Raw genomic sequence first — 24,870 nt, 5'->3', positions numbered from 1 at the left:
GAGAGGGTCTGGGAGGGTCACAGTGACATCACTTATATCTATAGTAATAATACAGGGACATGACTGGGGAGGTGAGAGGGTCTGGGAGGGTCACAGTGACATCACTTATATCTATAGTAATAATACAGGGATATGACTGGGGAGGTGAGAGGATCTGGGAGTGTCACAGTGACATCACTTATATCTATAGTAATAATACAGGGATATGGCTGGGGAGGTGAGAGGATCTGGGAGTGTCATAGTGACATCACTTATATCTATAGTAATAATACAGGGATATGACTGGGGAGGTGAGAGGATCTGGGAGTGTCACAGTGACATCACTTATATCTATAGTAATAATACAGGGATATGACTGGGGAGGTGAGAGGGTCTGGGAGTATCACAGTGATATCACTTATATCTATAGTAATAATACAGGGACATGACTGGGGAGGTGAGAGGGTCTGGGAGGGTCACAGTGACATCACTTATATCTATAGTAATAATACAGGGATATGACTGGGGAGGTGAGAGGATCTGGGAGTGTCATAGTGACATCACTTATATCTATAGTAATAATACAGGGACATGACTGGGGAGGTGAGAGGATCTGGGAGTGTCACAGTGACATCACTTATATCTATAGTAATAATACAGGGACATGACTGGGGAGGTGAGAGGGTCTGGGAGTGTCAGTGACATCACTTATATCTATAGTAATAATACAGGGACATGACTGGGGAGGTGAGAGGATCTGGGAGTGTCACAGTGACATCACTTATATCTATAGTAATAATACAGGGACATGACTGGGGAGGTGAGAGGATCTGGGAGTGTCACAGTGACATCACTTATATCTATAGTAATAATACAGGGACATGACTGGGGAGGTGAGAGGATCTGGGAGTGTCACAGTGACATCACTTATATCTATAGTAATAATACAGGGACATGACTGGGGAGGTGAGAGGGTCTGGGAGTGTCAGTGACATCACTTATATCTATAGTAATAATACAGGGACATGACTGGGGAGGTGAGAGGATCTGGGAGTGTCACAGTGACATCACTTATATCTATAGTAATAATACAGGGACATGACTGGGGAGGTGAGAGGATCTGGGAGTGTCACAGTGACATCACTTATATCTATAGTAATAATACAGGGACATGACTGGGGAGGTGAGAGGATCTGGGAGTGTCACAGTGACATCACTTATATCTATAGTAATAATACAGGGACATGACTGGGGAGGTGAGTGGATCTGGGAGTATCACAGGGATATCACTTATATCAATAGCCTTTCTCAGGTATAGTGTCAGTGCCTCAGTCTTCTCGTCAGCACAGCTGTAACCAAGCAGTATGTAGATGCTTTCAAATAATAGTATTAGTCCCTCCGTTCTTAAAGGACCTATGATAAGTTTAATATACAGTCACACCTAGAATCAACTCCAGACCTTTTACCTGCTTAATTGATAATGAAATAACGAGGGAATAGCCCACACCTGTCCATGAAATAGCTTTTGAGTTGATAGTCCCATTACTTTTGGCCCCTTAAAAAGTGTGAGGCACATATAGAAACCGTTGTAATTCCTACACCGTTCACCTGATTTGGATGTAATTACCCTGAAATTAAATCTGAAAGTCTGCAGTTAAAGCACATCTTGTTTGTTTCATTTCAAAGCCATTGTGGTGGTGAATAGAGGCCAAAATATGAAAATTCTGTCAATGTCCCAATATTTATGCACCTGACTGTATCTTTCTATTGATGTCTCCCTCAAAACACAGGAATACACATTGGTCAATAAGACATCTGGTGAGTGTGAGACACCCCCCAGCTATGCCTCCATCATGGTGCCTCCACCTCGCTCACTGATACATGAGAGAGACAATGACCAGAAGATCCAGGAACTCGCCAACAAGATCATTCAGCTGCTGACTGGAGAGGTGACTGCTGGGAATGGGACATTATACAGTAACACCAGGGGATGTGTCTGGGTGATGACCGGAGAGGTGACTGATGGGAATGGGACATTATACAGTAACACCAGGGGATGTGTCTGGGTGATGACCGGAGAGGTGACTGCTGGGAATGGGACATTATACAGTAACACCAGGGGATGTGTCTGGGTGATGACTGTATCATTGTGTGTGTCAAGTTCCTATAAGGTGTCAGGATGTCTCCATGCAGGAGGGGGAGTATAAAGAGGAACACAGGGGTCTATACAAGGACGTGATGATGGGATCTGTACACTGTATCAGCCGGAAGAGCACAAGCAGGTAGTCACACACCAGCTGGGATCTGTACACTGTATCCATAGGAAGAGCAGAAGCGGGTAGTCACACACCAGCTGGGATCTGTACACTGTATCAGCAGGAAGAGCAGAAGCGGGTAGTCACACACCAGCTGGGATCTGTACAATGTATCAGCAGGAAGAGCAGAAGCGAGTAGTCACACACCAGCTGGGATCTGTACACTGTATCAGCAGGAGGAGCTGAAGCGGGTAGTCGCACACCAGCTGGGATCTGTACACTGTATCAGCAGGAAGAGCAGAAGCGGGTAGTCACACACCAGCTGGGATCTGTACGCTGTATCAGCAGGAGGAGCAGAAGCGGGTAGTCGCACACCAGCTGGGATCTGTACACTGTATCAGCAGGAGGAGCAGAAGCGGGTAGTCGCACACCAGCTGGGATCTGTACACTGTACCATACTCTGAAATTGCTTAACTTCCTGCATGCATCTAAAGCTCAGGCTGCGCAAAGCCATCGCATTGGCTAATTTATGCATGCCCCTGCAGCGGCGTTCTAACGCAATGGCATGCCTGCGTTTCGCCGATCACCACCTTCAAATGGCACTTCCTTTCAATCCTTATGCGGTGGGTCTGCGCACTCACTGCGATCACTTTCCCGATCGCAGTGAAGTGTTCATGCACGCGCACTGCGATGCATGAGCAGAACACAATTGATCGGGTGCATTCGTTTGCAATTTTGCGATTCAAGTTGAACCAGGCCCTGTATCAGCAGGAACAGCAGAAGGTAGTTACAGGTAGTTACACACCAGCTGGAATCTGTACACTGTATCAGCAGGAAGAGCAGAAGAGGGTAGTCACACACAAGTATACTGTATCACCTAGCATCGTGTGCAAACATAGTCTGGATAGCACTAGTAATCACCTAGCTGCAACTGCTAGGTCTGCCCCAGCTTTACAGTGTCAAAGGATGAGGATACAAGGGCACTAGGTCTTTCAGACATCTTGCACATCCACTGATGAACTTCCGCAATGCTGGAAAGAGGAGGAGACGTATTATATACCATCCTATTGGATGTGTTTTTATAAACTTGTAACTCGCTAAGTTAAAAGGAATTTAACCCACTGTAAGAGCTACCATGGAGAACATTAAATAAAATTAATTTTCAGGTACATAATTTGCTGTTTTCTCTGAAATCTAGTTTGGAGACAGTGGATACTCTGGGGCAGAGAGTGCGGAGCAGAGACACCAGCAAGAGTATGAGGGTTTCTGGGTAATATAAAGTGACCTTTCTCCTGTCACCACACTCTGTACCTCATAGTATCCAGTGTCCTTAAGAGGACTGAGAGAGAAGGATTAATAATGCAAGTACAAAAATCCAATATTTCATTATATCACCTGTGTGCATCTAATACAATTTTATTTTGTGGGTTATTTAGAGTGAAGATCTGAATGATATTATGGTAGAAGATACAGAGGGCGAAGAAGAGACGTATGTGACTGATATAAAGGCAGAGGGAGAAGAAGAGACGTATGTGACTGATATGAAGGCGGAAGATATAGAGGGAGAAGAAGAGACGTATGTGACTGATATGAAGGCGGCAGATATAGAGGGAGAAGAGCCGTATGTGACTGATATAAAGGCAGAGGGAGAAGAAGAGACGTACGTGACTGATATAAAGGCAGAAGATATAGAGGGAGAAGAAGAGACGTATGTGACTGATATAAAGGCAGAAGATATAGAGAGAGAAGAAGAGACGTATGTGACTGATATAAAGGCAGAAGATATAGAGGGAGAAGAAGAGACGTATGTGACTGATATAAAGGCAGCAGATATAGAGGGAGAAGAAGAGACGCATGTGACTGATATGAAGGCAGAAGATATAGAGGGAGAAGAAGAGACGTATGTGAGGGGTGATCAGCAGTGTAAGGAGGAGGAAATCCCTACAGATATCGGTACAGGTGAGTAATAAACACTTATTACAGAAAGAGACATATATTCTCTCTGTGCACAATGAGTGTTCAGTTAGATTTTAACCAGTGTATTATATGTGTGGTATTTGTATGTTCTACTAGTTTTGAGTGGATTTCCTTCCCCAATACAAAATGTACTAGTATGTTAAATGAGCCCCTATTACACTCCTGCTCTCCCCTCACATCATGTCATTGTATGTTACCAGCCCAGAGATCTGACCAGTCTCCTCCCCACACTCTCTGGTGTATCTCATACATCAGGAGCCATCAGCCCCTATTATACTCCTGCTCTCCCCCTCACATCATGTCACTGTGTGTTACCAGCCCAGAGATCTGACCAGTCTCCTCCCCACACTCTCTGGTGTATCTCATACATCAGGAGCCATCAGCCCCTATTATACTCCTGCTCTCCCCCTCACATCATGTCACTGTGTGTTACCAGCCCAGAGATCTGACCAGTCTCCTCCCTACACTCTCTGGTGTATCTCATACATCAGTACAAGGGATGTCACTATAATGATTAAATCACTGGTTAAGGTAATGAGACCCTATGTGACATTACCCATGATCCTCTTCCAGCACTACTACATGTGATAATAGCCATTATCTTCCTTGAGTAATATTATGTGACTGACTGGTTTACAGTATACTACACATCACAACACACGTCACACAAACTCCACCTTCTCACACACACACACAGAGCTATAACCACACACCCGTCATTGCTCAATGGCTCCCTCCAGTCTTGATGCTTGGATGCTCTGTACTGTTGCACTTTATCTGCTGACCAGTCTCTGTATCCTGCTCTGCCCTTCTGCTGTCTTCATCACTCTACTGTTGCCAGTCTGTGCCCTGCACCATTCCCATACCCTGTCCTGCTGCCTCCCCCGCTCTGTGCCCTGCACCATTCCTCTACCCTGTCCTTCTGCCTCCCCCGCTCTGTGCCCTGCACCATTCCCCTACCCTGTCCTGCTGCCTCCCATGCTCTGTGCCCTGCGTCATTCCCCTACCCTGTCCTACTGCCTCCCCCGCTCTGTGCCATTCCCCTACTCTGTCCTGATGCCTCCCCCGCTCTGTGCCATTCCCGTACTCTGTCCTGCTGCCTCCCCCGCTCTGTGTCCTGCACCATTCCCCTACCCTGTCCTGCTGCCTCCCCTGCTCTGTACTATTCCCCTACCCTGTCGTGCTGCCTCCCCCACTCTGTGCTCTGCACCATTCCCCTGCCCTGTCCTGCTGCCTCCCCCGCTCTGTGCCCTGCACCATTCCCCTACCCTGTCCTACTGCCTCCCCCGCTCTGTGCCCTGCATCATTCCCCTACCCTGTCCTGCTGCCTTCCCCGCTCTGTGCCATGCACCATTCCCCTACCCTGTCCTGCTGCCTCCCATGCTCTGTGCCCTGCAGCATTCCCCTACCCTGTCCTGCTGCCTCCCCCGCTCTGTGCCCTGCAGCATTCCCCTACCCTGTCCTGCTGCCTCCCCCGTTCTGTGCCCTGTGCCATTCCCCTACCCTGTCCTGCTGCCTCCCCTGCTCTGTGCCTTGCACCATTCCCCTACCCTGTCCTGCTGCCTCCCCCGCTCTGTACCCTGCACCATTCCCATACCCTGTCCTGCTGCCTCCCCCGCTCTGTGCCCTGCACCATTCCTCTACCCTGTCCCGCTGCCTCCCCCGCTCTGTGCCCTGCACCATTCCCCTACCCTGTCCTTCTGCCTCCCCCGCTCTGTGCCCTGCACCATTCCCCTACCCTGTCCTGCTGCCTCCCATGCTTTGTGCCCTGCACCATTCCCCTACCCTGTCCTGCTGCCTCCCCCGCTCTGTGCCCTGTGCCATTCCCCTACCCTGTCCTGCTGCCTCCTCCGCTCTGTGCCCTGCACCATTCCCCTACCCTGTCCTGCTGCCTCCCCCGCTCTATGCCGCCATCATTCTGTGTTGCTCTGTCCTATCGCTCTCCTTCCCTCTCAGCGGTTATATACAGTGACTCATTACCCTGTTGGTAACATGACTGGTGGGGCTGCTCTCCCTGAGGATGACCAGAGGACCATATAGAGGCTGCTTTTGCTACATATATATCCACCTGGAGAACTTTGTGTAGTGTGGACGCAGTTGTTGGAAATTAGCCCACAAGTTTCCTGTGTGTATGTGTGAGGGAGGTCTAGATGGGTATTGTGGTTCACCAATGTCACTGGCTAATGAGGCTTATGCTCTGTGATGATGGCTAGGGAACGTTACCCAGCATTTGGGGGAAGATATCCATTGGTGATGTGCCATCTGCATGTATGAAATTGCTGTTAATGTGGGTGTGGCTTTATAAGCCAATATTTAATATGTTCATTTATTTGTACACTTGTAAATGTAATAATGTGGTCATTGGGTCTGTTTCAGAGCCGGTCGCTATTTGCGAACGGTCGTTCTGATAAAGGGGGTGGCTATTTAAATGAACCGTTCGCTCTTTGCGGTCTGTTGACGCCTCTAAGTCTGAACGAGCGAACAAAACATGCTGTCGTTTTTTTGAAAAATACGCCCCCTGGCCGCTCGCATCATACGTCATGTCCGCTATTTAATAGATTAATCGAGTACATCGAACAGCGTATGAACTGCTCGCTATTCTTGTGGCTGGTTTTTCCTACCGCTATATTGCGAGCAGTTCTGACTTTAAAACAACCAAGTGACGTGGTCAATGACGCTGCTGTATTAATTATGCACACCCATAAAACGCCCGTTTTGACCTTTAAGCACGCCTGCGTTCTGATCTCCACTCCCCGTTATCAAGCACCTTCCCCTGTTACCACCCACATACGCCTCCTCCTGTCACTCAAATTAGCAGGCATTCGCTATTTAGCGAACAAACGATTTTCGGCCGCACTGACTGGTTCGCGCATGCGAATTAGAAACCGTACGCATGCGCAGATGTGCAAACATCTCTCGGAACGAGACCCATAGTTTGTACCTGCAAATTAAACAAATATCTTCATTCATAATAGTAACACAGTGGTGTAATGGTTAACATTACTTTCTCACTACACTGAAGTCATGAGTTTAATTCTAATATAAGGTGCTATCAATGTGGAGTTTGTATGTGTTTCCTCCAACCCTCCAAAAATCATAGTAGTAGGTTGATTGGCTCCTGACACACAATAAACCTAGTGCGTGTATATGTGTATCCATGTGGTAGGGAATATAGAGTGTAAGCTCCACTGGGGCAGGGACTGATGTGAATGACTAAATATTCTCTGTAAGGTGCTGTGTAATGTGTATGCACTGTATAAAGAGCTCTAATTAATAATAATACAACATTTATTGTATTTCCAGCAGATGGACGCACAAGCAGGAATGACTTGGAGGAAGATCTCATCTTGTCTACAGATATTAAATTAGAAGATATCACACAGGAATCTCCAGGAGACAGATCGATTATGCTAAATATACATCCAGATATATCATCTGATCCCTCCAATCACAAGGACTATTCTATTGATACTATCGCTTTTATTACACATAGTGCAGTTCATATACCTGCTACAATATTTTCCTGTTCTGGGTGTGGGAAGTGTTTTACATGTAAATTGTTTCTTGTTAGACATGAGAGAAGTCACAGAGGTGAGAAACTATTTCCATGTTCTGAGTGTGGGAAATGTTTTACTCAAAAATCACATCTAATTATACATCAGAGATGTCACACAGGGGAGAAACCATTTCCATGCTCTGAGTGTGAGAAATGTTTTACACAGAAATCACATCTTGTTACACATCAGAAACGTCACACAGGTGAGAGGCCATTTCCATGTTCTGAGTGTGGGAAATATTTTACACGGCAATCATATCTTGTTAGACATCAGAGAAGTCACACAGGTGAGAAACCATTTCCCTGTTCTGAGTGTGGGAAATGTTTTACACAGAAATCCGATCTAGTTAGACATCAGAGAAATCACACAGGTGAGAAACCATTTCCATGTTCTGAGTGTGGGAAATGTTTTACATATAGATCGAGCCTTGTTAAACATCAGCTCTCACACAGGCGAAAAGCATTTCTATGATACAAAACAGGGATGTAGCAACACTACACTCACAGTATTCTAACATTTTAAGTTATCCATCCGCAGATAATTGGGATGTGTCATTAATATAAAAAGAGGAGGAATGTACAGCGCTAGGGAAATCTAAACAACAATAAATAATATAGGGCTTGATAAAGCAACATTAAAATGTATAGTATTTAATATGAAGATTCCCAGGGGTGGTGACAGATTTTGCCATCTGTGCCATCAGGAGGTGATGTGGATGTTCTAACTGAATTCACTCCACCCAGATGGTTTAAACTACTCAGTCAAACTCATCACTATTATCTGATACTCTCTGATCTTTGAGACTAGATAGTCAAGAACCCCTTCATCTGGTCCTACCAACCACCTAGATATTTGTTATAATCCTCTTTGTGACCTTTCGTATGTAAATTTCTACCTCTTTGTTTATATGTGTGTGTGTGTATATTATTTTTATTTATTATGTTATTTATATAGCGCACACATATTCTGCAGCGCTTTATAGAGAATATTTGTCCCTTCACATCAGTTCCTGTCCCAGTGGAGCTTACACTCTATATTCCCTATCACATGCTCACACACATACACACTAGGGTTCATTTTTGTTGGGGGCCAATTAGCCTAAAAGTATATTTTTGGAGTGTGGGAGGAAACCAGAGCACCCGGAGGAACCCCACGCAAGCACAGGGAGAACATACAAACTCCACACAGTTAGGGCCGTAGTGGGAATTGAACCCACAATATTAGTGCTGTGAGGCAGTAATGCTAACCATTGTGTGTATATATTATATATCAGTATGATTCCAGTATCAGAATATACAGAGAGATCTTACATGTGGTTCTCATTATGCCTAAATCTAAGCTATCTATATTCTATATAATTACAGAATAAGGTTCCAATAGGGATGTAAGATTAATATTCACTTAAAAGCTTGGTTATATATTTATCAAACAGGACTCAAAATAAACAGTAGCGGGCAGTGTCAGACCCGCTGGCAGTTAGTTACCTCAGACCGCTGAATCATAGGTGGTCCATTAGCACAGTGATATTTGTATGCTGCAACAGTGCCCGAGTCCCGATAACATGGGATTCCAATAAACAGTAGCGGGCAGTGTCAGACCCGCTGGCATTTAGTTTCCTCAGACCGCTGAATCATAGGTGGTCCATTAGCACAGTGTTATATGTATGTAGCAACAGTGCCCAAGTCCCGATAACACGGGATTCCAATAAACAGTAGCGGGCAGTGTCAGACCCGCTGGCATTTAGTCACCTCAGACCGCTGAATCATAGGTGGTCCATTAGCACAGTGATATATGTATGCAGCAACAGCGCCTGAGTCCCGATCACACGGGATTCCAATAAACAGTAGCGGGCAGTGTCAGACCCGCTGGCATTTAGTTACCTCAGACCGCTGAATCATAGGTGGTCCATTAGCACAGTGATATATGTATGCAGCAACAGCGCCTGAGTCCCGATAACACGGGATTCCAATAAACAGGAGCGGGCAGTGTCAGACCCGCTGGCATTAAGTCACCTCAGACGGCTGAATCATAGGTGGTCCATTAGCACAGTGATATATGTATGCTGCAACAGCGCCTGAGTCCTGATCAGAGGGGATTCCAAATAAACAGTAGCGGGCAGTGTCAGACCCGCTGGCAATTAATTACCTCAGACCGCTGAATCATAGGTGGTCCATTAGCACAGTGATATTTGTATGCTGCAACAGTGCCCGAGTCCCGATAACACGGGATTCCAATAAACAGTAGCGGGCAGTGTCAGACACGCTGGCATTTAGTTTCCTCAGACCGCTGAATCATAGGTGGTCCATTAGCACAGTGATATATGTATGCTGCAACAGTGCCCGAGTCCCGATAACATGGGATTCCAATAAACAGTAGCGGGCAGTGTCAGACCCGCTGGCATTTAGTCACCTCAGACCGCTGAATCATAGGTGGTCCATTAGCACAGTGATATATGTATGCCGCAACAGTGCCCGAGTCCCGATAACAGTTGATTCCAAATAAACAGCGGGCAGTGGCAGACCCGCTGGCATTTAGTTTCCTCAGACCGCTGGAGCATAGGTGGTCCATTAGCACAGTGATATTTGTATGCTGCAACAGTGCCCGAGTCCCGATAACACGGGATTCCAATAAACAGTAGCGGGCAGTGGCAGACCCGCTGGCATTTAGTCACCTCAGACCGCTGAATCATAGGTGGTCCATTAGCACAGTGATATATGTATGCTGCAACAGTGCCTGAGCCCCGATAACACGGGATCCCAAATAAACAGTAGCGGGCAGTGTCAGACCCGCTGGCATTTAGTTACCTCAGACCGCTGAATCATAGGTGGTCCATTAGCACAGTGATATTTGTATGCAGCAACAGCGCCTGAGTCCCGATCACACGGGATCCCAAATAAACAGTAGCGGGCAGTGTCAGATCCGCTGGCATTTAGTTACCTCAGATCGCTGAATCATAGGTGGTCCATTAGCACAGTGATATATGTATGCCGCAACAGTGCCCGAGTCCCGATAACAGGGAATTCCAAATAAACAGTAGCGGGCAGTGTCAGACCCGCTGGCATTTAGTCACCTCAGACCGCTGAATCATAGGTGGTCCATTAGCACAGTGATATATGTATGCAGCAACAGCGCCTGAGTCCCGATCACACGGGATCCCAAATAAACAGTAGCGGGCAGTGTCAGATCCGCTGGCATTTAGTTACCTCAGATCGCTGAATCATAGGTGGTCCATTAGCACAGTGATATATGTATGCCGCAACAGTGCCCGAGTCCCGATAACAGGGAATTCCAAATAAACAGTAGCGGGCAGTGTCAGACCCGCTGGCATTTAGTCACCTCAGACCGCTGAATCAAAGGTGGTCCATTAGCACAGTGATATATGTATGTAGCAACAGCGCCTGAGTCCCGATCAGGGGGGATTCCAAATAAACAGTAGCCGGCAGTGTCAGACCCGCTGGCACTTAGTTACCTCAGACCACTGAATCATAGGTGGTCCATTAGCACAGTGTTATATGTATGCAGCAACAGTGCCCGAGTCCCGATCACACGGGATTCCAATAAACAGTAGCGGGAAGTGTCAGACCCGCTGGCATTTAGTTACCTCAGACCGCTGAATCATAGGTGGTCCATTAGCACAGTGATATATGTATGCCGCAACAGTGCCCGAGTCCCGATAACACGGGATTCCAATAAACAGTAGCGGGCAGTGTCAGACCCGCTGGCAATTAATTACCTCAGACCGCTGAATCATAGGTGGTCCATTAGCACAGTGATATTTGTATGCTGCAACAGTGCCCGAGTCCCGATAACACGGGATTCCAATAAACAGTAGCGGGCAGTGTCAGACCCGCTGGCATTTAGTTTCCTCAGACCGCTGAATCATGGGTGGTCCATTAGCACAGTGATATTTGTATGCTGCAACAGTGCCCGAGTCCCGAAAACATGGGATTCCAATAAACAGTAGCGGGCAGTGTCAGACCCGCTGGCATTTAGTCACCTCAGACCGCTGAATCATAGGTGGTCCATTAGCACAGTGATATACGTATGCCGCAACAGTGCCCGAGTCCCGATAACAGTTGATTCCAAATAAACAGCGGGCAGTGGCAGACCCGCTGGCATTTAGTTTCCTCAGACCGCTGAATCATAGGTGGTCCATTAGCACAGTGATATTTGTATGCTGCAACAGTGCCCGAGTCCCGATAACACGGGATTCCAATAAACAGTAGCGGGCAGTGTCAGACCCGCTGGCATTTATTCACCTCAGACCGCTGAATCATAGGTGGTCCATTAGCACAGTGTTATATGTATGCAGCAACAGCGCCTGAGTCCCGATCACACGGGATTCCAATAAACAGTAGCGGGCAGTGTCAGACCCGTTGGCATTTAGTTACCTCAGACCGCTGAATCATAGGTGGTCCATTAGCACAGTGATATTTGTATGCTGCAACAGCTCCCGAGTCCCGATAACACGGGATTCCAATAAACAGTAGCGGGCAGTGTCAGACCCGCTGGCATTTAGTCACCTCAGACGGCTGAATCAAAGGTGGTCCATTAGCACAGTGATATATGTATGCTGCAACAGCGCCTGAGTCCCGATCACACGGGATTCCAATAAACAGTAGCGGGCAGTGTCAGACCCGCTGGCATTTAGTTACCTCAGACCGCTGAATCATAGGTGGTCCATTAGCACAGTAATATATGTATGCCGCAACAGTGCCCGAGTCCCGATAACACGGGATTCCAATAAACAGTAGCGGGCAGTGTCAGACCCGCTGGCATTTAGTCACCTCAGACCGCTGAATCATAGGTGGTCCATTAGCACAGTGATATATGTATGCAGCAACAGCGCCTGAGTCCCGATCACACGGGATTCCAATAAACAGTAGCGGGCAGTGTCAGACCCCCTGGCATGTAGTTTCCTCTGACCGCTGAATCATAGGTGGTCCATTAGCACAGTGTTATATGTATGTAGCAACAGTGCCCAAGTCCCGATAACACGGGATTCCAATAAACAGTAGCGGGCAGTGTCAGACCCGCTGGCATTTAGTCACCTCAGACCGCTGAATCATAGGTGGTCCATTAGCACAGTGATATATGTATGCAGCAACAGCGCCTGAGTCCCGATCACACGGGATTCCAATAAACAGTAGCGGGCAGTGTCAGACCCGCTGGCATTTAGTCACCTCAGACCGCTGAATCATAGGTGGTCTATTAGCACAGTGATATATGTATGCCGCAACAGTGTCCGAATCCCGATAACAGTTGATTCCAAATAAACAGCGGGCAGTGGCAGACCCGCTGGCATTTAGTTTCCTCAGACCGCTGAATCATAGGTGGTCCATTAGCACAGTGATATTTGTATGCTGCAACAGTGCCCGAGTCCCGATAACACGGGATTCCAATAAACAGTAGCGGGCAGTGTCAGACCCGCTGGCATTTAGTCACCTCAGACCGCTGAATCATAGGTGGTCCATTAGCACAGTGTTATATGTATGCTGCAACAGAGCCTGAGCCCCGATAACACGGGATCCCAAATAAACAGTAGCGGGCAGTGTCAGACCCGCTGGCATTTAGTTACCTCAGACCGCTGAATCATAGGTGGTCCATTAGCACAGTGATATTTGTATGCAGCAACAGCGCCTGAGTCCCGATCACACGGGATCCCAAATAAACAGTAGCGGGCAGTGTCAGATCCGCTGGCATTTAGTTACCTCAGACCGCTGAATCATAGGTGGTCCATTAGCACAGTGATATATGTATGCCGCAACAGTGCCCGAGTCCCGATAACAGGGAATTCCAAATAAACAGTAGCGGGCAGTGTCAGACCCGCTGGCATTTAGTCACCTCAGACCGCTGAATCATAGGTGGTCCATTAGGACAGTGATATATGTATGCAGCAACAGCGCCTGAGTCCCGATCACACGGGATCCCAAATAAACAGTAGCGGGCAGTGTCAGATCCGCTGGCATTTAGTTACCTCAGATCGCTGAATCATAGGTGGTCCATTAGCACAGTGATATATGTATGCCGCAACAGTGCCCGAGTCCCGATAACAGGGAATTCCAAATAAACAGTAGCGGGCAGTGTCAGACCCGCTGGCATTTAGTCACCTCAGACCGCTGAATCATAGGTGGTCCATTAGCACAGTGATATATGTATGTAGCAACAGCGCCTGAGTCCCGATCAGGGGGGATTCCAAATAAACAGTAGCGGGCAGTGTCAGACCCGCTGGCACTTAGTTACCTCAGACCGCTGAATCATAGGTGGTCCATTAGCACAGTGATATTTGTATGCAGCAACAGCGCCTGAGTCCCGATCACACGGGATCCCAAATAAACAGTAGCGGGCAGTGTCAGACCAGCTGGCATTTAGTCACCTCAGACCGCTGAATCATAGGTGGTCCATTAGCACAGTGATATATGTATGTAGCAACAGCGCCTGAGTCCCGATCAGGGGGGATTCCAAATAAACAGTAGCGGGCAGTGTCAGACCCGCTGGCACTTAGTTACCTCAGACCGCTGAATCATAGGTGGTCCATTAGCACAGTGTTATATGTATGCAGCAACAGTGCCCGAGTCCCGATCACACGGGATTCCAATAAACAGTAGAGGGCAGTGTCAGACCCGCTGGCATTTAGTTACCTCAGACCGCTGAATCATAGGTGGTCCATTAGCACAGTGATATATGTATGCCGCAACAGTGCCCGAGTCCCGATAACACGGGATTCCAATAAACAGTAGCGGGCAGTGTCAGACCCGCTGGCATTTAGTCACCTCAGACCGCTGAATCATAGGTGGTCCATTAGCACAGTGATATTTGTATGCTGCAACAGTGCCCGAGTCCCGATAACACGGGATTCCAATAAACAGTAGCGGGCAGTGTCAGACCCGCTGGCATTTAGTTTCCTCAGACCGCTGAATCATAGGTGGTCCATTAGCACAGTGATATTTGTATGCTGCAACAGTGCCCGAGTCCCGATAACACGGGATTCCAATAAACAGTAGCGGGCAGTGTCAGACCCGCTGGCATTTAGTTTCCTCAGACCGCTGAATCATAGGTGGTCCATTAGCACAGTGATATTTGTATGCTGCAACAGTGCCCGAGTCCCGATAACATGGGATTCCAATAAACAGTAGCGGGCAGTGTCAGACCCACTGGCATTTAGTCACCTCAGACCGCTGAATCATAGGTGGTCCATTAGCACAGTGATATATGTATGCCGCAACAGTGCCCGAGTCCCGATAACAGTTGATTCCAAATAAACAGCGGGCAGTGGCAGATCCGCTGGCATTTAGTTTCCTCAGACCGCTGAATCATAGGTGGTCCATTAGCACAGTGATATTTGTATGCTGCAACAGTGCCCGAGTCCCGATAACACGGGATTCCAATAAACAGTAGCGGGCAGTGTCAGACCCGCTGGCATTTAGTTTCCTCAGACCGCTGAATCATAGGTGGTCCATTAGCACAGTGATATTTGTATGCCGCAACAGTGCCCGAGTCCCGATAACAGGGAATTCCAATAAACAGTAGCGGGCAGTGTCAGACCCGCTGGCATTTAGTCACCTCAGACCGCTGAATCATAGGTGGTCCATTAGCACAGTGATATATGTATGCCGCAACAGTGCCCGAGTCCCGATAACAGTTGATTCCAAATAAACAGCGGGCAGTGGCAGACCCGCTGGCATTTAGTTTCCTCAGACCGCTGAATCATAGGTGGTCCATTAGCACAGTGATATTTGTATGCTGCAACAGTGCCCGAGTCCCGATAACACGGGATTCCAATAAACAGTAGCGGGCAGTGTCAGACCCGCTGGCATTAAGTCACCTCAGACCGCTGAATCATAGGGGGTCCATTAGCACAGTGATATATGTATGCTGCAACAGCGCCTGAGTCCTGATCAGAGGGGATTCCAAATAAACAGTAGCGGGCAGTGTCAGACCCGCTGGCAATTAATTACCTCAGACCGCTGAATCATAGGTGGTCCATTAGCACAGTGATATTTGTATGCTGCAACAGTGCCCGAGTCCCGATAACACGGGATTCCAATAAACAGTAGCGGGCAGTGTCAGACCCGCTGGCATTTAGTTTCCTCAGACCGCTGAATCATAGGTGGTCCATTAGCACAGTGTTATATGTATGCAGCAACAGTGCCCGAGTCCCGATCACACGGGATTCCAATAAACAGTAGCGGGCAGTGTCAGACCCGCTGGCATTTAGTTTCCTCAGACCGCTGAATCATAGGTGGTCCATTAGCACAGTGATATTTGTATGCTGCAACAGTGCCCGAGTCCCGATAACATGGGATTCCAATAAACAGTAGCGGGCAGTGTCAGACCCGCTGGCATTTAGTCACCTCAGACCGCTGAATCATAGGTGGTCCATTAGCACAGTGATATATGTATGCCGCAACAGTGCCCGAGTCCCGATAACAGGGAATTCCAAATAAACAGTAGCGGGCAGTGTCAGACCCGCTGGCATTTAGTCACCTCAGACCGCTGAATCATAGGTGGTCCATTAGCACAGTGATATATGTATGCAGCAACAGCGCCTGAGTCCCGATCACACGGGATCCCAAATAAACAGTAGCGGGCAGTGTCAGATCCGCTGGCATTTAGTTACCTCAGATCGCTGAATCATAGGTGGTCCATTAGCACAGTGATATATGTATGCCGCAACAGTGCCCGAGTCCCGATAACAGGGAATTCCAAATAAACAGTAGCGGGCAGTGTCAGACCCGCTGGCATTTAGTCACCTCAGACCGCTGAATCAAAGGTGGTCCATTAGCACAGTGATATATGTATGTAGCAACAGCGCCTGAGTCCCGATCAGGGGGGATTCCAAATAAACAGTAGCCGGCAGTGTCAGACCCGCTGGCACTTAGTTACCTCAGACCACTGAATCATAGGTGGTCCATTAGCACAGTGTTATATGTATGCAGCAACAGTGCCCGAGTCCCGATCACACGGGATTCCAATAAACAGTAGCGGGAAGTGTCAGACCCGCTGGCATTTAGTTACCTCAGACCGCTGAATCATAGGTGGTCCATTAGCACAGTGATATATGTATGCCGCAACAGTGCCCGAGTCCCGATAACACGGGATTCCAATAAACAGTAGCGGGCAGTGTCAGACCCGCTGGCAATTAATTACCTCAGACCGCTGAATCATAGGTGGTCCATTAGCACAGTGATATTTGTATGCTGCAACAGTGCCCGAGTCCCGATAACACGGGATTCCAATAAACAGTAGCGGGCAGTGTCAGACCCGCTGGCATTTAGTTTCCTCAGACCGCTGAATCATGGGTGGTCCATTAGCACAGTGATATTTGTATGCTGCAACAGTGCCCGAGTCCCGAAAACATGGGATTCCAATAAACAGTAGCGGGCAGTGTCAGACCCGCTGGCATTTAGTCACCTCAGACCGCTGAATCATAGGTGGTCCATTAGCACAGTGATATACGTATGCCGCAACAGTGCCCGAGTCCCGATAACAGTTGATTCCAAATAAACAGCGGGCAGTGGCAGACCCGCTGGCATTTAGTTTCCTCAGACCGCTGAATCATAGGTGGTCCATTAGCACAGTGATATTTGTATGCTGCAACAGTGCCCGAGTCCCGATAACACGGGATTCCAATAAACAGTAGCGGGCAGTGTCAGACCCGCTGGCATTTAGTTACCTCAGACCGCTGAATCATAGGTGGTCCATTAGCACAGTGTTATATGTATGCAGGAACAGCGCCTGAGTCCCGATCACACGGTAGCCGGCAGTGTCAGACCCGTTGTGGACAATGTAAGATCACGGGGCTACACATTTACACTGTGACGGCTGTTTAGGATAAAGAAAGAGAAACGCGGAGCGGAGATCTCACATTCTAATAATCGCATCTATAAGAATGAATAAAGCTGTTGGTGTTTGAGACGGGGACAATAATGTACGGTGCGGAGATCCCGCTTACTAACAACAATTGCATTAACTGAAAATAAGGGGAATAATAATAATTACAATACCCTAAAAACAAAGGGATTGTTCGGTGGAATAGAATGGGTATGATATCCTCTCTACTCACCGTTACTACAAATCCAAGGATTCCACACATCAACGAAACCCCTTTTTCCCCCTCCCCCTCCTTTTTCCCCCTCCCCCCTCCTTTTTTCCCCCTCCTTTTCCCCCTCCCCCCTCCTTTTTCCCCTCCCTCCTTTTCCCCTAACCCCTCCTTTTCCACTCCCCCCCTCCTTTTCCCCCTCCCCTCTCCTCCTTTTCGAGTCTCTACTTATAACTAAACAGCCGAAAAAGATAAAGTAACAATAATTCCAGCTGTGGACCCGAGTAACATTGAAGTAACAAATTAGCTTACAGTGTTACAAATGCTCTTCTGTCATTTGAAAATAAATGTGTCCTGAGAAGGTAAAACTGTACAACCATAAATACCAACCAATTCTATGTACATATATGAGTATATTAAAAATGAAATGATTGTGCAGATTGTCCCATTGAGGAGACATGTAAACCATTAGAAATATGAGAACAATAATTACAAATATAACTGTGATTCAGCGGAACTAATCATTTTCTTTATTAAATGAAACATTATTTCTGGTCTTTGAGCACAGTCTTACTATCTTTATTGTAATTGTATTGTATGTGATCTTAAACAAAAAATCATCAATAAAGGTTATGTTTTATGATTAGAATTCAGCTAAATAGTAATTATAGAGAAGGCCCCGGCGTGCACCCTGGTAGTCTCACGCCATGTTTTTTCGGTTCTTGATTCCAGTTGTAGTTAGTGAGCAGGGTAGCGGCACCCCCTACTCAGAAATCATAGCGGCACCCCCTACTCAGAAATCATGAATAAATAACGGAATGTATACTGGGTAATAAACACAGCATGATTTGGAGAATTTTGGGAGAAAAGGGATAATAATAAACACAAACTTAAGAGAATCTATGCTGGAATTTACCAAAAATCTTTATAACTAAAGAAATTCAATGAGCCGCTTTTCACAGGTGCAAATTCTTCATAGGAAAAAGCTGCAAAAAGTTTTCCCCACTTCCAGAGTAGGTGAAAAAAGTGCGAAATCCCAATTTCTTCAGGGTCCATAGGGCTCCACAGGGAGACCTTGGGGTGTAGGTGGGACCAAACACACAGTTAAAGCTTTTGCCATCCCAGGATGCAATAGTCCTTCCCCCTATACCCCTTCCCTGATCCTGAGGCCAATCAATCAGTTTTGTTGGTGGCCGGCAGGAGTCAGTTCACCTTTGTCACAGTGGGCTGCCTTATGCAGCCCAAAGCTTTATTTTATGAGTTATTTTACTTTTTTGTACTCACGAGTGTGCAGCATCAGACAAAACATGGGGCATCTGTGCTGCCGCTCTATCAACCCTCTGGGTACCGCAACTCCATAGCCTCGCTTGGCACTTTTGGTGGGGCTCTCCGGGACCTTGCTAGCTGGCACTGCGGGAGTACCCAAGATTGCAACTCGGGGACAGGTAAGGCTGGTTAACGCTCGCGGTAACCTGTGGCTGGGCAGTCTTACCTCTGGTCTCAGGGGACAGACCGGAGGCACTGAGCGTGAACACTGGCTTCGTCCGCGTAATCCACTTGACCACCAGGGTACATATGGAGCGGGATCCAGCTTCCCGGTGGTTAACAATCAGCAGGGGAGCTCAGCTACCTTATTACAGCGGCTCCTCCCCCAGCTCAGGGCACCAATCAGTCGTGGCCTAGCCTCACTGAGCTGCTCTCCTTCAGCCCCGCCTCATCAGGTCTCTGTTGGCCATCGTCTACAGGCTCAGCCTCAGCTCTCTGGGAAATGCTGGGTCCGGTCCCCTACATACAGCCAGGTTTATGTAGCACTATAGCCTACCAGTTTTAATGTTTGAGTAGTTGATTGTAGTGCCCTATTACAGTTACACTGTTTCTGCATTGTATGTGACTTATGCTAGCGCTGTCTGTCTGCATATTTTCTCTATACTGTCAACTTAAGCCTTTACCATTTTTCTCACTATTGCCCTAACATACTGGTGTATACAGGGTGTTTCTGTACATTCACATTGCTGGTATTTGTGAGGACTGTCACATACTGTTGGTCACTGCACAGTGCCATACTCTGTGTTGTGCTCTCCTGCAGCTTATCTGAGCATAGGCAGGATCACTATACTGCAGACCCACTTGTATTTGCACTATCACGTACCCAGTGGTTGCATATTACTCAGTGCCATAGTGTATGCTATACTACTCTGCATCTAGGTCTAGCAAAGGCAAGAGTAGCAAGCAAGCATCTGCACCTATACTGCTCTCATGCAAAGTATGTGCTGCAGACTTAACCCGGCGTCAGTCAGGCTGGGTCATTATGACCTGGGCAGCTATCACTTGTGTGTATTTTTTTATAATGTAATGAGATTTTGCCAAACTCTGGAGTTAAGACCCCTCACTTCTTGGTTTTCACCACAGCTTAGTTGACGTGCGACTGCGCAGGGAGATAGACGCGTGCAAACGTCAAAAAGGTAAATATGACCCAACCTTACAGTCCATGTTACAATTTGAGCCAAATTAGTGTAGTGTTTATTGTGTATGTTTTTTGTTATTTATAGGTTTTTCTTCAAAATGGATCATGAGGAACGTGAACGGCAACGTATTTTATCTTTTTCAGAGGAATCTGATTCAGAACAAAGGGCCTGATTCAGACCTGCTCGCAAGCGCTATGCGCTCACAAGCAGGTCGATGTTTGTGCATTGTGCATGTGCACAAGACCCGTAGCGAGAGAGAAATTCTCTTGCTCCGGGGCTCGCTACAAACGGGGCAGCTGTCGATGTTGATCGACAGCTCGCCCCATTTTGTAGGCGGGGAGTGGGGGTGGCTGGCCAAATGGAGGCATTCCTGAAGGAACACTTGCCATTTGTGGGCGGCCCTACTGTCATCACCAGTGATGTCAGTAGTGAGCTTCCAGCTCTATTAGAGCCGGAAGCTCACTGGGGCTTGTAGCAGATGAGACCACAAGGGTCTCGTCGCAAGCCCGATGGTCGCGACCATCATCTGGCCACCATCTAAAGCTGTGGGTGGTCACCCACAGCATAGCGAGCGGCCAGGAGGCCAAATTAAAAAAACAAAGCGGCCGCCCTGATTCAGAGCAAGCGCTTGCTTTTTGCGAGCGCCTCTGAATCAGGCCCAAAGTGACCATTGGACAGAAAGTGAGGTAAATGAAGATTACGTTAGTATACGCAGCCAGCAGAGTGACAGAGCAGGAGGCTTCTGGCAGCGATTATTATTTATTAAGATCTCGTATTCACTTACACCAAAATGTTAAATTTATATCAAAAAGTTGACTTTTATCTAGTTTAATAACAGTGAGACTACATATTTCTGGGTAATTTTGACCCACTTGACTGCCGGTGTAACAATTTTCTACCGTACTAATGCCGGGTTAAGTGAGGAGGATTTACTACAGGATGGGCTATGTGCTAAGTATTATACCCCAACAGACCTATCAGACCCTCCAGCTCCTGCCCAGGAGCCCCCTGGGCTTCTTTTTCTCAGGTGCCTGCTACTATTGCGAACCACCTTGCAGTCTCGGCAGTAATTCCCCCTATGGGGTTGCCACAACAGGTACAAACAATACAGGTGCCTCCTATGCCCCCTCAATGGGTAGACATGCTCTCTATGTCAGTACAGAGTCTAGCTGCTACCTCCATGGCCTTCCAAAATATGTTGCAAGGTGAGAAGCTCCTACCCAGTAAGACTACTATGTGTACGTTGCTATCCTCACAGTCTATGCAGCTCTCACATTCTTTGGTGTCATCTGAGGAGGCAGAGGATGCTGATTTCTCTCACAGTGAGTCCCCCTTGGAGGAGGCAGAGATTCAGTCTAACATTAGTATACCTGTTTTGGTGCGAGCTGTTAGATCTATTCTTCAAATAGAAGATGATGAACCTGCCCACAAATCAAAGCACCCACTATTTAAAAGACAAAAAGTGGCTTCAGCAGAGTTCCCTCTCTCGGATCATCTAACTGAGCATATGGCAGCCGCTTGGAAGACGCCCAGTAAGAGGTTTCTGCTCCAAAAACACCCGACCTCTTGTTATCGGTGTTCTACACCTCATTGTGCAAATGGGAAGCCTCCCCCAGCAGTGGATTCCCATGTTACGCGATTTATTAATAGCTCCACATTACCTGTTCCTACAGCTTCTTCACTGAAGGATCCTAAGGATAGAAAGATTCAGTTTATTATTATTTTGTATCAAGCCTCCATGTGGCACACACAGCCTCCCACCCCTGTATCTATTGTCTCTACCCCATACTGGGATAAATGTCAGATTTTTATATCCATTATGAGATTGGTCTATATTCTTCTCCAACAATCTCTTATACCCTACTTTGAAGAAGTGTAAGATTACTGTACTGATCATGGGTTTCTTCGCCAATTGGTTGCATAAATATATACTTTTTGTCAAATTATTTATGCCTGTGGTTTTATTTATTTGTTATTTATAACTTTTATTGTATTATTTTTCAATCTTATTTTTTTCCTTAATTCTATTTTGCATATCCTTTATTATTATAATGTTGCATAATTCATAATTATTATGCATTGTAACACTATAGCTCTAAATGTCATTTAGAATGTTTGTTCCAGAGACGATCCACTTTGCCTTAATGCAAATGACCATTTCCATCTCTGAGCTTTAATTACTGCTGAACTGAGTTTGTTTTAACTTCTCCTTATTGGCTGTCGGAAGTCCATAAGGCAGTGAGTTTTTGCATAGGGGCGGGGCTTTTGAGGAAACGGCATAGCAGCTGAGAAATGCGTCAAGCCCCGCCTCTCTGTGACATCAACAGGACTTCTTGCTCCTTTACACAAAGTGCCCTCACCGTGAGCTTTTGCTGCATTGGTTTTTCACTCAACTGACTAATTTATTGCAAGGACGGGATTTATACCCAGAGACCTCACTTGCTCCACAGCCAGAGGCTCCAGGTCCATTTACCGTTAACGCCGACTTCACTCCAGAGCATCTTGGATTGGGAATAAAGTTCAGGATCAGTTCCCCTCAGAGTAAGTGGCTGGCCCCCTGCACAAAGGCAGCAATTTTATATGGTTTTTAACACTTTCATGTGAATTTACAAACAAATGACTGTCGGCATAACTAGCAGCAAGTGAAGCTGTATAAGTGGCTATATACATGTTACAGAAAGAAGCTAGTTTGGATTCATGTGGCAAACTACTTTTGCAATGTAATGTAGAAGATAAACTGTAATAGAACTCTATGGGGATTTATTAGAGGGTGAGTTATCGCATCATATATGTTGGTAAAAGGAACTATGGTTAGGGCTAAACCTCTATGAAGTAAGTGTATTATGTTGAGTGGAATTCTTTGTAATGAAATGATCACACTGTTGCACATATAAAATTAGACCGTTATTTAATTATATGGAGTCACAGTGCTCCAAGAGTTTTTAAGTCCTTCCTGTAGATGGTAATGAAACAAATCAATTAAAATATTTATGGTATGTCCTTTGAAGGGGGTATTCATATAGGTGTTTAGTAAGCTCCCTAGGGTGCTACTATCCGTAGTACCTCTAACTACGTGTTCACCATAGCACCTGCCGTGCATAAGTTATTCATTCCACCCTTATAAACGTCTTCCACATAGATAGTGAATGGTAATAAGTGTGCCCATTGTGGGGGCTACTTACTGTATGGTCACTATGTGTCTATATCACCTGTGTTCAGTTATTATGTGTGCTTTTATCAGTTTGGTGGGGACCTTAATGAAGGACCTTTACCATATGGAGAGATGTCATACGTTACCCCTGCACTGTTGATTTATACCTACACTTCATAACTGTGAATAAAAGTCATCTACAGCCATGGCGTACCGGCTAGGTGTAAAAGTAGTCTACAGCCGCGGCGTCCTGACTAGGTGTAAAAGTAGTCTACAGCTGTGGCGTCCTGGCTAGGTGTAAAAGTAGTCTATAGCCATGGCATCCCGGCTAGGTGTAAAAGTAGTCTACAGCCACTGCGTCCCAGCTAGGTATAAAAGTAGTCTACAGCCACTGCGTCCCAGCTAGGTATAAAAGTAGTCTACAGCCACTGCATCCCAGCTAGGTATAAAAGTAGTCTACAGCCACTGCGTCCCAGCTAGGTATAAAAGTAGACTACAGCCGCGGCGTCCCGGCTAGGTATAAAAGTAGTCTACAACTGCGGTGTCCCGGCTAGGCATAAAAGTAGACTACAGCTGCGGTGTCCTGGCTAGGTATAAAAGTAGACTACAGCTGCGGTGTCCCGGCTAGGCATAAAAGTAGACTACAGCTGCGGTGTCCCGGCTAGGTATAAAACAAGACTACAGCCGCAGCGTCCCGGCTAGGTATCAGATATCTGACAGAAAATTGTATAGTGGATGCCCAGCTTTATTCTGAGTATACTGTATATACTATTGAAACCAAGATACAAGCCCATGTTATGAATGTGGGACAGCTGGGTGCTCTTACTCCAAACCCGACTCGCTGATTTAGCTGGAGTGTGTATTGGAATCACAGATAATTGATAGTTGGCCAAAGAAGTAGTCATTCCCCATCTCAGTTCTATTGTTATATAACTTTAATATTTTATTATTTCTCAATTCTGATTGAATTTAGAATACTATATTGTAAATGGATTGGTGATTCTTTATTGTTATAAATAGATATAGGGATCATTTCTTTATGTGTATCCTCTCCCTTCCCACTTTGCTTTTTCTTATGTCTTTTGTTTTACTGTTTAAATTTGTGAAACCATAAAAATGTAATATTGAAAAAAAGATATACCTCAGTTGTCTCTCAGATCTAATTTCAGTAAGATTCCAAAAGAAATCGCCCATTGACCTACATTTCCCATGATCCCTGGAGGACAAGTAACACCACTTCCTGTCCACCGGACGCTGTCAATTCCTTCCAGTTTTCTTTCAAACACAAAGTACCCTAAAGATGGCGGCTGGACCCAATTCTCAGGCACAAGGGACTACGTATCACACAATTCCCTGAAGATGCTTCCGATATCGGACCTATTCATTTCCGGGATCATGGTGACATCACTTCCGCCATCCCACTCAAGATATTTTATTACCTGAA

At 46.6% G+C, this 24,870-nt stretch overlaps 2 protein-coding genes across 2 annotated transcripts in view; one reads left to right on the top strand and one right to left on the bottom strand.

Annotated features, from left to right (window-relative positions):
* The window catches only part of LOC148477271 (uncharacterized), an 80,192-nt gene extending 71,147 nt beyond the window's left edge, over positions 1-9,045 (top strand). Inside the window, exon 5 of the mRNA XM_088456954.1 lies at positions 7,744-9,045. Within this exon, the coding sequence (XP_088313080.1) occupies positions 7,744-8,239 (496 nt within the window). The 3' untranslated portion in view covers positions 8,240-9,045. The remainder of the gene's footprint in view (positions 1-7,743) is intronic.
* Positions 1-24,870, bottom strand: part of LOC148477270 (uncharacterized) — a 101,039-nt gene that overhangs the window by 16,985 nt on the left and 59,184 nt on the right. The window lies entirely within an intron of this gene.

This window comes from Taudactylus pleione, unplaced genomic scaffold (genome assembly GCF_031769625.1).
Source record: "Taudactylus pleione unplaced genomic scaffold, aTauple2 ptg000730l, whole genome shotgun sequence".
Taxonomy (NCBI): Eukaryota; Metazoa; Chordata; class Amphibia; order Anura; family Myobatrachidae; genus Taudactylus; species Taudactylus pleione.
Note: the sequence above shows the minus strand (reverse complement) of the source record. Positions and strands in the feature narration are given on the sequence as shown.